The 17,244-nt window shown below is 47.5% G+C and overlaps 1 protein-coding gene and 1 pseudogene across 3 annotated transcripts in view; both read left to right on the top strand.

Moving 5' to 3' along the window:
- The first annotated feature begins 1,170 nt into the window (after nucleotides 1–1,170).
- Nucleotides 1,171–17,244, top strand: part of PPP1R1A (protein phosphatase 1 regulatory inhibitor subunit 1A) — a 74,907-nt gene continuing 58,833 nt past the window's right edge. For both annotated transcript variants that reach the window (XM_081851885.1, XM_081851886.1), the window contains exon 1: nucleotides 1,171–1,332. In XM_081851885.1, the coding sequence (XP_081708011.1) occupies nucleotides 1,252–1,332 (81 nt within the window). In that variant the 5' untranslated portion in view covers nucleotides 1,171–1,251. The remainder of the gene's footprint in view (nucleotides 1,333–17,244) is intronic.
- Nucleotides 11,834–12,265, top strand: LOC309336237 (histone H2A.Z pseudogene; annotated as a pseudogene). The gene has a single exon. The product of its transcript is annotated as a histone H2A.Z pseudogene (transcript).

The raw sequence follows: 17,244 nt of genomic DNA on the forward strand, positions 1-17,244 counted from the left end.
GTAACAGTTGTATACCATGTGACTTTGTGTTTGATTGAATGGCTGTGCAAATTTCTCTTTTGTTCTCTGTAAAATTAAATTTCTACAGTAAGGCAAGGGAGCACGTGTCCGTCTAATGTTTCTGGACTGCAACTCCAGGTAAAGGCCCATCTGTCTGTGGGATACTAGTTTCCATGGAATGTTAGTCTCCTACTGCAATGAGAAGCCATGAGTGGCTCCATGGGAGTTTTATGTCTCAAATGTTGAGTGACGCCCCATGTTTTCCCCTGCTATAAATTCCACTGAAATTGGTTGCATTTTAATGTTACTGAAATTGTTTTATGTTCTAACTGTATTGGATTGTAACCCACTTTGGGGCTACATGATGCAGGGCTGGCTAAAAATCTGATAAATAAATAAATTCACTCTCTATGCTCTTCCATAATCTCTTTGAATTGTGCACACCCGCATGTTGGCTCGGGGAGCTTCAGGCTATATTCATGTTGTCTATCTCTGCAGCTCTTAGCAGTTACAGTATTCCGAATCATAGGAGCCATCTCCTAGGAGTCTAGGGGTCTCCCCCCCCCCCCCCAGTTTATGGGCATTGTCATTCAAAGGGTGCGTGTGCACCCTGTCATGTGATCGATTATGTAGGGCAGAGCTTACCTGCCCCCCCCATATTTTATTCAAGTTGGCACCCCTGCTCCCAATCATGTCCCAGGTCCACTTTCAAAACAACCACCGGAGAGTGGGTGGGGCCAAGGCCAAGCTCCAGCCGGGCGAGTTTTTGCCAGGTCCAGGGGATGATCCTCGATTTGGGGATGGGACGGAGAAGTAGGCGGAGGGAGTGGCTTGGCCCAGAGAGATCCTAGTCAGGGATGCAGCCAGGTCGCTCGGGGCTGATTAGAGGGTGGAGCCAGGCAGAGCACTGCAAGTGGGACGCGGGGGCGGGAAATCTCGTCCCGAAATTCCTGCTTTCTTCGGCAAGAGACCTGCGCGATCCCGTCGCGAAGGCAAGGGCTGCTTCGAGGCGCGTCTGCGTCTCCTGGCGAGCATCTCTCCGGATATTCCCGAGCGCGTCTGGGGCAGCCTTCGCGCGCGGGTCGGGGGAGGCCCCTCGGCCCGAGCAGCCAATCGCGGCGCGAGGAGCGCGCCCTGGGTGGGCACGAGAGCGGCGGGGCGCGCGCAGCCGGGACGGAGCCGGAGAGGAGGCGGCGGCGCGGCGGCGGCGCGGCTGGCAGAGGGGACCGCGGGACGGGAGGAGAAGCCGGCATGGAGCCCAACAGTCCCCGCAAGATCCAGTTCACGGTCCCGCTGCTGGAGCCGCATCTCGACCCGGAGGCGGCGGAGCAGGTGGGGGGCCAGGACCTGGCCAGGCGGGCAGCTGGCTTAGCTGTGCGCGGCGGCGTAAAGGGGTTTCCTTTTCTCTCCTTCCCTCGCTGAGATCTGGAGTTACGGCTTCGCCCCGGGACCTCTTTGTCTGGGTTATGTGGGCTTCCCGTTCTTAAGCGCCGTTTTGAAGTCACCGTGTGGCTCCCGATCGCCGCTCCTCCCCATCCAGTAGGATGCACTGAAGTGGCTTTTGGAGCGTCTCTGAGCATTTGCAGAATGCTTTCCTCTCTCCATCGGGGCTCCCCTCTGGTTTGAGCCTGTGTCCTCGGTCGGGTTTTCAGCCCTGGCAGCTCTCGTTTGGGAAACTGCGATGTCCCGGTCGCGTTTTCCTTGGCACCGCATGTGCTAAGGAACGGGGACGCAGTCGGGCAGGTTTCTCCTGTATGTGCCCCCACCCCACCCCGAACCCTTCTCTCAAGAGGAGCCTCTTCTGGAGGTCATGAATTGGGTTTACTGTGAGGGTTGAGCATCCTCTTCCTCCTCCGAGGAAGCTGTAACTCCACAAATGTAAAGTTGGCATTTCTTGTGGCATCGCAATGGGACGTGTTCTGGGATCTGGGTGGTGAGCTCTGTGGGACTTCTCCAAGCTCTGGAGTGGGGTGGGTCGTGGTTGAGCACTGGGGAAGGGGCGGGAATGTAGCTTGTGGGTGTGGTGTTTGTCGTTTTCCTCACTGGGCTTTCAGTCATATGTAGGTCACTTTAAGGAATTGGGGCTGTGGCAGGGAAATCTGGGGTGTTGCAAGGTGCTGCCCCCAATGTGGAGTGCTTGGTTCTGGGGGTGGTTTGGGGTGAAAGTGCAAGTGCTGGGGTTGTCCTGTTCTCAGGTTTGCACTGAAATGCCAGGGGGTTATAGGGAGGTGTGAAGCACATGCTTATTGGGTGCTAACTTACATCTGTAACAATACCATCTTTCTAGGCTTATTATGTCCGCCAAATAACTCCCGTCGCTTTTAATATTTCTTCTGATTTCTCTTAGATATCAGGGATGCTTTGTCAATGGGCACTCTTGAACTGTGGTCACATCTGCTGTGTAGCTGGAGGCTAGTTAGTTATAGGTTGGCTCTCCTGTGGCGGTGAGGTTGCAGGCTGAAAGGATTGTCCGTGGGTGGCTGCTGTGCCATTTTATTGGGAGGGTGATGAAAAGCGGGGCTCGCTGTTTGAATTAAATTATGAGAGATTGCAGTGGAGGGTTGGGATCCGGACACTCTTGCTCTGGGAGGTATTGTGTAATGGGAAATAAATGGGGAGTTTTTTCAACAGTGCAAAGGATGGCAGGGCACCTCTGACTATAAGAGTTGATGGTTAAAGTGGAATAAGAGTGATTTAATGTATGGTGTGGATGTGACCACTACTATTAAGAGTGCTCGGGAACCTGGTGCTCTCTTGTGCCTGGCCTAGGGTTTTCTCTCTCTCTCTCTCTCTCTCTCTCACACACACACACGTATATTAACTGACCCTCTGCTAATGCACTTTTTTGAGCCGCTTGCTATGAAGACATATCAAGTGTTGATGTTCATCTCCATGCTGTTAAAATCACCAGCTGCTGATGTCTGGAGGTGAAGTGGCTGTTAAAAAGCCAGAGGCAGGCCACAGTGGCCTTTTCCCAATCAGTTGGCAACCTTCTCCACCATTGGAAGCCCTTTAGGATATGTCACTTCTGCATTCTGTGCAGCACCTAGCACTCTGTTGGTACCAAATGTTAGGCATAAAGAACTGCAGGATGTATTCTGTAGTTGTGTTTGGGTTGTTTGGAGGTGCAAGATCAACTAACCTATAGCATGTATGAGTTGTATTTGGAGAGGGAGCTTGTATTGTGCAGAGAAAGCATGGCTGACCCAACCCAGTAAGCATTACAGGTGTCTTCCTGGGACTTCAGAAATCCAGGATAATGGGATGGGCGGGGCGGGGGGATCCTCTAGATCAGGGATCTGAATTCTGTGGTTCTCTAAGAGGTTGTTGGACTACAACTCCCATAATCCCTGACTGTTGGCCACATTTGATGGGCCTAATGGGAGTTGTAGCACATCAACATCTGGAGGCCACAGGTTCCAATTCCTCCCTATGCTAGGTGGAGCACAATCTTATTTCCCCACCCACACCTAGTCTCCTGCCTTTAAGGGGAAATGGCCTGAGAGGGGATGAGGTCAAGTTAGTCAAATACAATATGCTTCATACATACCGGGTTGAAGAACCCTGGCCCTGGGGGGAAATGCCACCCTCCAGGCCTCTGTCTTTCTATAAAGCCCCAAATGACAGCCCCTAACAGGCCTGTTTCATGCACTCTTCTAGTACTTTTGTCTGGCTAAAGCACATCATTGAACTGTGGTGATGTCCTTGGCTGGATAGAAGGAGGAAAGAAGTGGATGTGTATAAACCTCTGACTTCTGCATGGATGTAACCTATCTTCTTGTTAAAAGTCAAATCCATTGCTCTGCCTTTATTTTGCCTCTGGCCACACCTACCATTGCCATGGGGCCTCTGAAGGGTTGCCCCTAAAGAAAGTCCTCCCTTGGGTTGAACAAAATTTCCCTGCTGCTGTTAATTCTCTTGTATGGGACCTGCTTCCCAATACTGGAAGTCTATATGTACAATTTACCAGTACTATGTTTTATGTAGCTTTTCAGAGATATACTCTCTCACAAAGTGGCTTGTATCAATCAAAAAGAGAGGCTGGTGGCACTGCCGTCAGGCTTCCAAAGACACACAAGGGAAGGGAAGAGGAGGGGGAAAGAAGCTGAAGAAGAGCAGTCATTTTAAGGCTAGAAAGAAGTGGTAAGCCATAAGTGGGTTCTATTCACATGCATGGATCAAGCAAAAGAGATCAAGCAAAACAAGCTCTTGAGGGAGACACTTGTTCATCCCCATGATTGTGCAAACAGGGTTTGGGCCATCCCTGTACCATGTAATGGAGAAGTGGGGAAGCTGTGGCTTTCCAGATGTTGTTGGACTCTAGTTCCTATCCTTAGCCATGCTGGTTGATGCCAAGTGGAGTCCAGCAACATTTGCAGGGCCACAGATTGCCCATCTTTAGCACACAACGAGAAGAGGAGCACACAGGGGTACAACCTAGCTGAACTGCCTAGGCTTATGTTGCGATGTCCAAAATGAAGACAACACACCAGTTATCCCACTCCCCCCCCCCCCATCAGCTTCCTTGCAATGCTTTGTCAGCTTTGGAAAAGTAGAGATCTTGTTAGTTTTGCCTCCTTAGGAAAAGATGCCATTTAAGGAGGGTTCTCAGAAGAAGCTGCTGAGCAGATGATCCTGCACCTTTAGCACAAAGAAAGAGCAAATGCCCTGGATCCCTTTTTTTTGTCTTCAGGAAGTCAGTGCTGCTAGAACTAGAGCCTGATCTATCATGAACGCTTAAGTACATTCTCCCTAGAGCAACACCCAGGTAGATTCTACTCAATGAAAAAGGCCCAGCACCCACTGACAGAGCTTTCTTTGCATGTAGAAGCATACCCTCCAACATTTCTCAAATGAAAATAGGGACATTTCTCACACACACTGAACTCCCCCTCCTCAGCCCCCTATTTTCTCCCCCCCCCCCTGCATTTCCTATCAGAAGAAGGGTGAGTGCCCCCACCACTGCAGCAGTGGGACACAGCACACACGCCCTCCACTGCCCTGAGAAAACCCCTTCATCCTGAATTAATTTTATTCTTTGATAGAGTTACGGAAAGAAATAAATTTTTAGAAAGGGGTAAGATTAGATGTGGATGCACACAACTTGGAGGGTCCTGCCCGCTGCCTTCCCCTCAGATGGTGCTTCTTGTGGGGCTGGGTCTTGGTGGCGGCAGCCTCTCCTTCCCAGAGAGAAGGCCGGCAGCAGTGGCCATGGAGAGGCCAAGGGATGCTCCCTCACAGCCACCACTGCTGTCACTCGGGAAAAGCGTCAGCTTATTCTCCTCCCCAAGCTGAGCACTGGCAGCGGAAATAGGGACATTTTGGGATCAAATCAGAAGCCGGGGTGGCTTTTGTAATTCGGGGACTGTCCCTGGAAAATTGGAACACTTGGAGGGAATGCACAATGTCCTAGGTGCCCTTCAGATGCTCTAGGACTCCAACTCCCATCAGTCCCAGACAGCGTGGCCAGTGGTTGGGGGATTATGGAAGCGGTTTCCTACCACTGTCCTAGGTTCAGCCTCTGGTATCTCAGTACAAGGATGATGGAAGCCAGGATGGGGAAGACATTGTGGAGTTCCACTATCAAACAGAGTAGACACTACTGAGCAGCTTGAAGGTCCTGGCTTGGTCAAAGGCAGCTTCATGTACACTCAGTGCTTCCCATCCTGGGCTCCCTTTCCTCCCCACCTTCCTTGCCTTGTGGAAAGCCTGATTGTTGGTGCTTTGATGGCTTCTGCTCTGCCCCATTTGGCATGACAGCTAGCCCCAGTCCCTGACCTGCCAGGTCATCGTGACTGTTCACCTCCCATAACCTGCAGTTACCTAATCGTAGATTACACTGGAAATGTAAGGAGACATTCTTCTCGGACAAGGACTTTGCTGCCAGCCTGCTTTTTAAGCTTTTGATGATGTTCTGGGAGCATTTGCTGGAAATGTATGATCTGGTTCACGTTATCTACGTACATCACTTGCTTTCCCATCTCTTGGTGACTCACAAGTGGGTCTGTGAATGGACTTTCATTGGAAAGGCTTGAGGCGGCTCATCTGCATGCAGTTCTGCAGTCATCAAGTGATAGCAAGTGTGAATGTATGAATCAGCCCACAGAGATTTAATGGACCAGAGAGTCACAGGGACAGTTCCAGCTGGTTTAGTTGAATTCACAGGTGCTTTATTATAAATGCTACCAAAAACATGGACATTCTCCCTCACCCCCAGTAAAGCTTGCCTTCTCTCCAATGGGCAGCAGACAGCTTTTCATCTAAACCAATTTCCTTCAGGGTAGATTTGATTTAAATCAAATAGATTTAAATCACAATTTAAATCACTAGTCAGTAAGACTTGATTTAATTCTTTTTTTTTACAGAAAGACATTCTTGCTGGTATAATCTTAATATTTACAACAAGATGAAGGTTTAATTTTTGGAATAATAAATTTTCAGAGTAGTTTTTATAGTTATATAAAAAATTACGGATTTGGTTATGCTATTAGAAATACATTGACAGATAATTATGGAATTATCATGAGGTTTAATAAGTTAACTGTTTATATTTGAACTACTTTTCCACTGTACTTTATTGGAAGGAGCAAAATAATCATTTCCTTAATAACAATTTAAACAATTTATTTAAATAAAACAATAACATTATAGCATATGTATCTATGTTTGTTAACTGATGTGGTTAAACGATTTTTTTTAACCCCTTTGAAATATACTCGGAGTCGAGAGTGGATTTCATGCTCTTTATTCAGCTCATAATGGTGAGGAGGAATGGAATTTCCCCCAGAATGTCTGCTTTAAATACATTATTTACACAATGGGCCCCACATGATTCACCTGTAGGCCAATCAGGTTGCGGATTCACTTCCACCTGGAGCTGGATTGGGTGGCTCCTGTGAACCAATCAGACTGCTGCATTCTGGATCCTATTGTTATAGGACCAATCAGACTGCTGCATTTTGGATCCTATTCAACTCAGTACATAACACCCTTAGACTGAGTTTTAGCAGGAGCAGGGACCGAGCAACGGGAGCTCATCCCGTCGAAGGGATTCAAACTGCCAACCTTCTGATCGGCAAGTTCTAGGCTCTGTGGTTTGACCCCCCCCCCCCCCAGGTTTTGAAGTGCCTCTCCCTTCAGTTGCTTTCTGTGTAGTTTCAGAACTGGAAGGGACAGTGTTTTGTTTTATATACATGTAAGTTGTATGCTTATAGGTATCACTGCAAGTCAGCTGGGGGAGCAGAGATTATTGCTTGGTTTTTGTCCTTATTTTTATTATGCATTTTGGTTTTTATATTGTAATTTTATGTTGTGAACTGCCCTGAAATCTACGGATGAAGGGCAATATACAAATTTAATAACTAACTAACTAACTAAAACTAACTAACTAACTAATAAAAACATACTCATTTCTTGGCTGTAAGGCTTGAGGAGATAGCCATAGTGAAAAACTGAAGCAGAGTGGCCCCTTATTCCAGAGTAGTTAGAGGAGGGTCTCTGATCCAGAGTAGTTAATCCAGATCCATTGACTGTGGCTCTGCCACAGTTAGCACACTGCATTCAGGAAATTACCCCTGAGAGTATGTGGCCTTTGATAGAAAAAAGAGATGGCTCTCTCTCCTGCTCAAAGGAAACTGCAGATGGAGAGAGGGGCTGTGTGGGCCGTAGTTCTCCACAGTACTTGCGTTTCAAGGGAAGGAAGCATGGACACTTTACCTTTCCTGATACGACCCCTTAACTTTTTTTTAGGGGGAGATGTGATTGTGCTAAAATCAGATGGAGTCTGTAGGCCAGATTTGTAGATTTAATTAAGCTCCTACTTTCTTCCTTAATTCAAGCACTGGTTATCCAGATCCCACAAATGACGGCCAACCCTCACTTTGTGTCTGCTGCTTGTCCGTTGATTTATTGATCTGGTGTCTGCATACCACAAGTGTTTGCTGTCTTTTTCCTGGAATTGAGCTGTTTTTCATCATTGCTTTTTCATCTTTCTTTTCTTTTTAATGGAGAACCATGTATTGTCTTGATTTCAGGCACCAGAGTAGAAGGTGTCTGGGCAGGAATCAACTGGCTAGTCCCACCAACAGAAGACCATGCTTTGAGCGTCATAAATTTATCACCAAGCAAGTCTAACAGCCACAGTCAGGGAGGTTGTAGCTTTATGACAGTATTGGAGCCATAAGCAAGCAGAACCTCTGATGAGACAGTGCCCAAATTTGGCCAAGTCTGTCACTTTAAGACCTTGAGGGGAAAATGTTCCCCAGCAGTTCCCCAATGGGAAGCACCATAGAGTATTTGGGTTGTATTCAATGCTAGTCCTATTCAGAGTAGACCCACTGAAATTAATAGACATGACTAGTATAGGTCCATTAGTTTAAATGGGTCTACTCTGAGTAGGACTAATGCTGGTGACAACCCTGTGTCTGTCTAGCTCACTATATCTAATCTGCCAGTGACTCTCCAGCGTCTCAGGCAGTGAAAGCCATTCCCATCACATGCAACATGATAAATTTAGCTGGAGATTCCAGGGATTCAAACTGGGACTTTATGTATGCAAAACATGTGCTCTACCACTGATCTGAAGTCTCTCCTGTTCTACCTCATTCTACCTGTTCAAGAACTTATATTCAATCTATACTTTGATAGAAGATGAATCCTGACACTATAGGTCTGATCCTCAATTTTTTTTAGGGAACCAAAGTCACTCTACATCTGATGCATTTGCCCCACTCCTGATGTTATTGGACTCCAGTTCCTACTGACCCCATACAGCATGGCCAACAGTCAAGGATGATGGGATTTGTAGTCCCAACAGCATCTAGAGCCCCATAGGCTCCCCATAATTGCCAAAGTCCATTCCTCAAATACTGGGGTTTTCAAATCATCCTCATTCTATCCCCTTACTGTTCATCAAAATCTGAGTCACAGAACACACCACAAGTTCTTACACCCTCTTTTATATTCATGAGACCCACCCATTCACACTGGCAACCAAACATGTGAGCTGGTAGCTCACATAGCTATACCAACTGTGATGATATTGTGATTTGCATAAGCAGCTGCAGTTCAGACCTATTAACTACTGTCATGCGGTACGTTGGTTTGATCAAGCAGATGAACACCTCCTGCCCCACATGCGCATGCAGAAATGTATAATGCTGGCTTCAAATGGCCTAAATATAATGCGTGAATTGACTCATAGTTGGCACCTGCTTATTTTTTTAAAATCTCATTATTCAGTTCCCTTTGGTTACTGAGGGAGGCTTACAATTATAGAATAAAACAATACAAAACATCAATACAAAACTAGAAGCAGAGGGAAGAGATCAGCAGCAATTAAACCCTAAAAGCAGAAGATGATTCATAGGTTGAGGTAAATAAAAAATGTTCATTGCCTGGCATCCAAAATAGCACGGCTACCATGTGCCCTGCTTTACAGAGGATGGTCCTCTCTTTTAAGGAGTGTCCACTCCAAATCTGGTGTGATGGTAAAGGACTCTCCAGGTGTTGTTTAACTATAGCTCCCATCATCCACAACCACAGGGCATGAAAGGACTTGGAGTCCAGTAACAACTTGAAAGGTCACAGGTTCCTCATCCTTGCTGTCAAGTAGCCTGTGACTCTCCACATGGTGTCCACATATGTTCATTGATGGTAGGATGGCCAGGGAGTCCAACAACATCTGGAAGGCCACAGGTCCCCCAACCCTGCTTTATGGGGAGTGCAGTGCCATCTAAGACAGACTAAACACCACTTTTCAGACTTCCTCCACCTTGTCTGGATTCAGCTTAAGATTGTCAAGCCTTGTCCAGTTAATTACTGATCCCAGGTGCTGATATGACACATATTCTGCTTCACCTGAATTGGATGAAGTGACAAAAGAAATCTGAGTGTTTGCTTACTGATACCTCATTCCTAAGCTCCCACCTGACCTCATCACTCAGATATTATTTTGATGTTGAACAGCATGGGAAACAAAAGAAAACTCTGCCAAACATCATTGCACAAGGTCTATGGGGCAGAACATAGTCTCCTGGCACCACGTTCTGGACACCCAGGCAGGAACAAAACCAATGGCGCATGGTGTGCCTGATCCCTAGACAGCAAGCCAAGGTGGATGCTTCTGAGAGATCCTGGAGAATTGGCAGGGCCAGACTCTCCATGTCCTTTTCCCAAAATAGGCCATCTATTCGGGTGCACAAGGCCCTTTCCAGGACAAAAATAATATTGAAATGGATCTCTAGTGTTGTCTAGAGTTGCATGGCCACTCAAACCTCTTGCTCAAAAAGGGAAATTAGCAATTGGCTGATAGTTATGATGCTTCTTCATCTGTATAGATGGGAGGGCAGTTGAATAGGTTTTCTGTGGGTAAATGCCCTTCCCTGTTAAACAAGCTTTATTCAGTCCATAATTTTTGCTAATTTTATCTAAAACATGCACACATGCCTTAACATAGAATACATTGTTTATACCCTCTAGGAAACCAGATGCACTTTGGACAAGTACATTAGTGGAGAAAGGGAGCGATCGAGCTTCCAAGACGTGGAAAGCCAACTGTTGTGAAATTGCTGGCAACTCTTTCCTTGGGTCCGGAATAGCAGGAGAGATCATATTTCAGGGCTGTGCAATATCCTGAGAATGAAAAAGGGCACAGGGATGCAGTGGAAAGAGTTGTAAACATATTGACCAATCTGGGGAAGGGGTGAGGAGAGTTAGAAATGCACCTCTTCCCCAGGCCGTTTGAACCGACGGCCTGTGTGTCCCTGTCAAAGAGAATGTGCTTATTTATGATGAAGCACATAAATGCCCAGAACTAACAATGGAGGTGGCAGCATTAGTCAATGTAGCAAGGCACAAATTGAGGAAAAGCTAACACGACAAGACAAACATGATGAGAACACTGACCTAGGATGGTGGAAGCTGCTTATCTTCATCTTTCTTTGGCTGCATATGAAGCTAGTCAGAAGAAAAGATACACCTTATCTGGCTCTGGGATCTTCAGTATGTGCTGAACCTCAGATCTAGGGCTGCAGCAAGGAGCGGGGAGCTCCTACCCTCCCTGGGACTTTTTGAGTCTGTTCCCTGAATGTTCAGCCATCACTGCTTTTCTTTTATGCCAAGCAACTTTCTAGTTTTTATGAAACTTTTTTTTTTTTTGCAAGTGAAGGCAGCATTATACCCAATTGGTTAGTAAGAAGTAAATCTGCCTCTGCACCTCCCCCTTGCTCTGGAAACTGAATGCAAAAAAGCTGGAATGAATGACAGCCACTTGGTTTTTAAATAAATCTTGTTACCTTTGTTCTTAATTTTTTTAAAGCTGTTCATTCAACCACAGATAAGTATAGAAAAAAATTATAAAGTAGGATGTTCAGTATGGCTTGAACAGACTGCATTGTTCCCCCAGCCTTTCGACCACCTCGTCTACCTGACAAGCTCAATTCCTGCTTCCCTAAATTGTCCTCTTTTCTGCAGTTTGTTTACAAGATGCCAGCTAAGACACACTGTTGAAAATGGCATAAGGACCACTGAATGCTGCCTTACACCATTACAAATTTTAGCAGTGCCCTGAGCAAGGCCAAAATTCAGCACACCCACCCACCTCTGCCTTCCGTTCTGCTCAATTCACTATGTCATCATAGCAACACCCTGTGGCATCCCCTTGGCTCAGCACCCAATGTGGCAGATCCAGTCACGCTGCCCTAAATCTGCCTCTGCTTACACTGAGTCAGACCCTCAATGTCCGTAGCTCCATGTGGTCTAACCTGTCACCTTCTGGATGCTGTTCCCATGATTTTGAATTGGAGCCACCGCAAAATAATTGGGGGAAAGGCATCCATCGAGCATTCTTTAATGTTTGTGCAGCACCTTCCAGGAGGAGAAGCTGCCCTCGTTTGAAATGGCTGGTAGCAAACCTGGGAAAGACTCCAGCAAGACTAAGACCAAGTCTGTGTCCCATTTACAAGGGGCTGGCTTACAGTTTCTGGTGGGCCATATTCAGCAGCATCTGAAATCAAGGACTACCAGTCATGGACGTGTGGGAGCTATAGCTGCTCTCTTGGGGTACCGCACAGATGAGGTTCTTGAACTAGCAGGCAATGCATCCAAAGACTTGAAGGTGAAATGAATCACTCCCTGTCACTTACAGCTTGCAATAAGAAGTGGTGAAGAGCTGGATTCCCTAATCAAAGCAACCATTACTGGTGCAGGTGCAATTCCACATATCCACAAATCTCTCAATGGAAAGACAGGATGGGAGCTAGAGTAGTACAACCACTGGAGGACCATGGGTTTCCAACCCTTGCGCCAGAGCAGGCATGGCCAAACATGGCCCTCCAGCTGTTTTGGGACTATAATTCCCATCATCCCTGACCACTGGTCCTGTTAGCTAGGGATGATGGGAGTTGTAGTCCCAAAACAGCTGGAGCGCCAAGTTTGGCCATGCCTGCACTAGAGAGAAGGAGCCCAGAAACTGGTGCTTATATATAAATGCACACAGGTCATATGTTCTGTTGCTAATTTCCTGACTGGTTGGCTTCTCTGTTTTCTCTCCCCACAGAACTAAATCTTGTAGGTGTAACATCCAAAAAGCATTTCTCCATTCAACTTCTTATGGCATCAGCAGAGACGCAGCAAGGTCAGGTGATACCCAGTGTGATAAAATTTTTGCCATCCCCCCACCTCAACGGCTTGGGGTAGGCTTGGGAGTCACAGGTGGGCGGCATGCTGAATGTCGCATCATGAACCCTTAGAAACACGGAAGCTGCCTTATACTGAGTCAAACTAGTTGGTCTACCAAGCTTAGTATTGTCTATGTTGGCTGACGGTGACTCTCTGGGGTTTCGGACAGAGTTCTATTCAAGTCTTTCCTGTGTAGGCCAGGAATTGAAATGGAGGCCTTCTGCATGCCAAGCATGTGCTCTGCCACTGAACTGCAGATCTGCTTCTTAGTGGAGCAACTTGGGTGCAACTGATTTGAAGTCCTGCTGCTGCTTTCAGTAGGACATGGTCCTGAGGACTAGCTGTACCTTGGTTATGTGTTGGAGTGTTTCCTCATTTTTACATTCACTTCTGACGGCCTCTTCAATATTAGCCACACACAGTCCAATGCACACATTCACTCATGCGAAGGCCTACAACTGCCCCTATTGGCTGCTGGAAGAAATCAGAACAATGGTTAGAAACACTGCCCGTTTGTCAATTCTGGAGTTTTGCTGCCCTGAAGCCTTAATTTTGTTTCTTGGGTCTGATTCTCCCACCCAAAAGCAGCAGCCTGTGATGTTTCCTATTTGTGTAAAATTGCAGAATGGTGACATGAGCTTTTCCAGTAAGGCAGCTGGCTATGTTTCAAAGCCAAAGTAAGACACCTGTCATATGTAGATCATCAGCACAAAATTAAGCTGGTGGAATTAGCTACCACCAGCTGCAATGATGGCTACCAGCTTGGGATGGTGTGTGTGGTGCAATGGTTGGAGTGTGGGGCTAGGACCTGGGAGACCAGAGTTCGAATCCCCACTTGGCCATGAAACTCACTGGTTGACCTTGGGCCAGTCATCATCTCTCAGCCTAAGCTACCTCACAGGGTTGTTGTAAGGATGAAATTGGGAAAAGAACCATGTACACCACCTTGAGCTCCATGGAAGAAAAGTGGTATATAAATTTTAACATAAATATCAAAACAATGTGAAAATGAATTGATATAGAATTTACAGACTTGAACAGAGCAAGTGAGTGAATGGACTAGATGGCTAGACTAGATGACAATTTGGGTCCCTTTAAACTGTGTTCTATGAATACCAATCATATGCACTTGACTGCTTTTGTAACCACAAACTGTAGCAATTTCCGCTCTCTTTTTCCATTTTTCATCAGAATTCTCTGACATCCCTGCTGGAGAATTGCATGTTCCCTGTACCTACTCCAGCCTCAAAAACAACTAACCCAGCTGCTGTCCTATTCAGATAGCAAATGAAATTCTCTTTGTGCCACATGCCCGCTTGTCTTTTAAAATGGCAGAGCTGTTGAGAGGCAGGATGGGGGAGCAGGGAGGGAGGAAGAGAAAGCAGTGAAGTCGAGGACAGGGCACAATCCCACTGGGCCCAGCTTCGGTTCCCAACGTGGTTATGACCGTATGTGTGCAGAGTGTTCTCAATAATACTGTGGGGAGCAACATCACATCTGCTTTAATGCGTGTGCGCGCGCACACACACTGTTTGCTCGCCCTCCTTCTCCAATTAGTCTCAGCGCCGGCCGGGTGTGGTGGGGTTGCCCTCACCAGCAGGAGCCAGGGGAGAGAGTCCCAGCCACCTGGCAGGCTCCTCTGCCTTGCCTGGTGCCTTGTTGTTTGCTCTGCATCTTGCTGTGTGCGGAAGGGCATCTGAATGTCTCCTGAGGAATGTGCTGCAAAACAGCTGAGCTCATCCTTCTCCTGCTGCACTCAGGAGACTTCTGCCGGTGGCTTCTTTTTGGTTGTTGATTTGTTACATGATGCTACGAGCAGTTTGCTTTGTGTGTGGGGGGGGGGGGTATTATTTATTTTCCTTCTGAAAGAGTAAAGGACAATGGAGAAGGACCAGTCCCAGAACCCGTTTTCAGATCAAACTATTCTTCTGGCAAAGGACAAAGGGCTGGAAGAGGAAGGGTGCTCCTGAACATGTGCAGAGTCCTTTGCCATAAAGAGAAGCCACCCTCCTATCCGAGACTGTGTGATCTCAAAGTCTGGCTTTCGGTGCTGTTGGAGGCAGTGCGCTTTTCTGAATAGCCATTGCTGGAAATGCCAAGAGGGGAGAGGGGCTTTTGTGCTCTGCTTGCCGCCTCCAGACAGGCATTTGGTTGGAGGGCAGGATGTTGGTCTAAATGGGCCACTGGCCTGATTCAGCAGGACTTATTACACTTAATAAGAACTGGCCACGTTCAGAAGTTTGGGCCTGGCACCTTTAATGCCCTCCCCAGGAAATAAATTAAATCCTGGCATCTGGGCCACAATCCCCTCCCCCATTTCCCTTCCATTATGGAACCTTGCACTATCTCCTGTACACCTTGTCCTCACAGGTCTGGCAATGCACATGTCTTTAAAAAGGTTTTTAATAGAATTCTAGGCACCAGGAATGGAGAAATTCCCACTCGCCTCAGAATTAGAATTATTTGGGAAAGCCTGCTTTTGGCCAAGCTAGGTGTTAATTTAATTGTACAATGTGCCACACATCAATTTCTCCCCCACCCCTTCAATCTTTATTTAATTGTGGGCACAGGGATGTGGGGCACAGGTGGCAGTGTGGTCTAAACCACTGAGCCTAGGGCTTGCTGATCAGAAGGTTGGCAGTTCGAATCTCCGCAATGGGATGACCTCCCGTTGCTCGGTCCCTGTTCCCGCCAACCTAGCAGCTCAAAAGCACGTCAAAGTGCAAGTAGATAAATAGGTACCGCTCTGGCGGGAAGGTAAACGGCATTTCCGTGTGCTGCTCTGGTTCGCCAGAAGCGGCTTAGTCCTGCTGGCCACATGACCCGGAAGCTGTACGCCGGCTCCCTCGGCCAATAAACGAGATGAGCACCGCAACCCCAGAGTCGGTCACGCCTGGACGTAATGGTCAGGGGTCCCTTTACCTTTTACTGGGATGACTTACTCTTCTTTTACACATCAGGACTGCTGCACATGGGGAGAAGAGGTTTAACCCTTCCAACTCCAGGTGCAATCACAGTAAAATGTTTCCCTCTTCACATGAATCTTCATGGCGGACCCTCAAGAGTTATTTTCTAAGCCATAGCTGCGTGTGTTCAATTTTTTGTGTGTAAATAATTTTGATTGGATTTCTAGAAGTAATAATAATAATAATAATGATTTTTTATTTATACCCCGCCCTCCCCAGCCAAGGCCGGGCTCAGAGCGGCTTACAAACAATAATAAAAACAAGATGAATGATTACAACTTAAAAACAAAAATAAAATACAACATTAAAATAATGGAACATTAAAATATTAAAATGTAGCCTCATCGCAGGAGGAGAAGGAAAAGAAAAGAGAGAGAGAGAGAGAGGGAGGGAGGGAATCAAATTGGCTCCAAGCCAAAGGCCAGGCGGAACAACTCTGTCTTACAGGCCCTGCGGAAAGAAATCAGATCCTGCAGGACCCTGGTCTCATGAGGCAGAGCGTTCCACCAGGCCGGAGCCGGAGTTGAAAAGGCCCTGGCTCTGGTTGAAGCCAATCTAACTTCCTTAGGGCCCGGGACCACTAGGGTGTTGCTATTTATGGACCTTGAGGCTCTCCGTGGGGCATACCGGGAGAGGCGGTCCCGTAGGTACGAGGGTCCTAGGCCGTGAAGGGCTTTAAAGGTCAAAAGCAGCACCTTAAATCTGACCCTGTACTCCACCGGGAGCCAGTGCAGCTTGAAAAGCACTGGGTGAATATGCTCCCATGGCAGAGACCCCGTGAGGAGCCTCGCTGCAGCATTCTGTACCCGCTGGAGTTTCTGGGACAGCTTCAAGGGCAGCCCCACATAGAGCGAATTACAGTAGTCAAGCCTGGAGATGACCGTCGCATGGATCACTGTGGCCAAGTCGGGGCGGGAAAGGTAAGGGACCAACTGCTTGATGCGGCGAAGGTGGAAAAATGTCGCCTTGGCTGTTGCTGTAACTTGCGCCTCCATGGAAAGGGAGGCGTCAAGGATTACACCCAAACTCTTAACGGAAGGCAATGGCACTAATTGGGCCCCCACAAGAGAAGGGAGTTGGTCCCTCATCCCCATGCCATCCCGACCTAGCCATAGGACCTCTGTCTTCGAAGGATTTAGTTTCAATCGGCTCCCACGAAACCATCCAGCCACAGCTTCCAAGCATCTGGTCAGTGTGTTCGGGGCCGAGTCGGTGTGGCCATCCATCAGCAGATAGAGCTGAGTGTCATCAGCATATTGGTGACAGCCCAGCCCAAAGCTCCGGATAATCTGGGCAAGGGGGCGCATAAAGATGTTAAAAAGCATCGGGGAGAGAATTGCGCCCTGCGGCACTCCACACACCAAGGAGTGGCGCGACGACATTTCCTTCCCTAGTGCCACCCTCTGTCCCCGACCAGAGATAAAAGAGCACAACCAGTTACGGGCTATGCCCTGTATCCCCACGTCTGCGAGGCGGTGGTCCAGAAGATCATGATCGACCATGTCAAAGGCTGCTGACAAATCTAAAAGGATCAGCAGTCCTGACCCGCCTCGATCCAGTTGTCTACGGAGATCATCAGTTAGGGCAACCAGAGCCGTCT

This window comes from Podarcis erhardii (assembly GCF_964252035.2).
Source record: "Podarcis erhardii genome assembly, chromosome: 2".
Taxonomy (NCBI): Eukaryota; Metazoa; Chordata; class Lepidosauria; order Squamata; family Lacertidae; genus Podarcis; species Podarcis erhardii.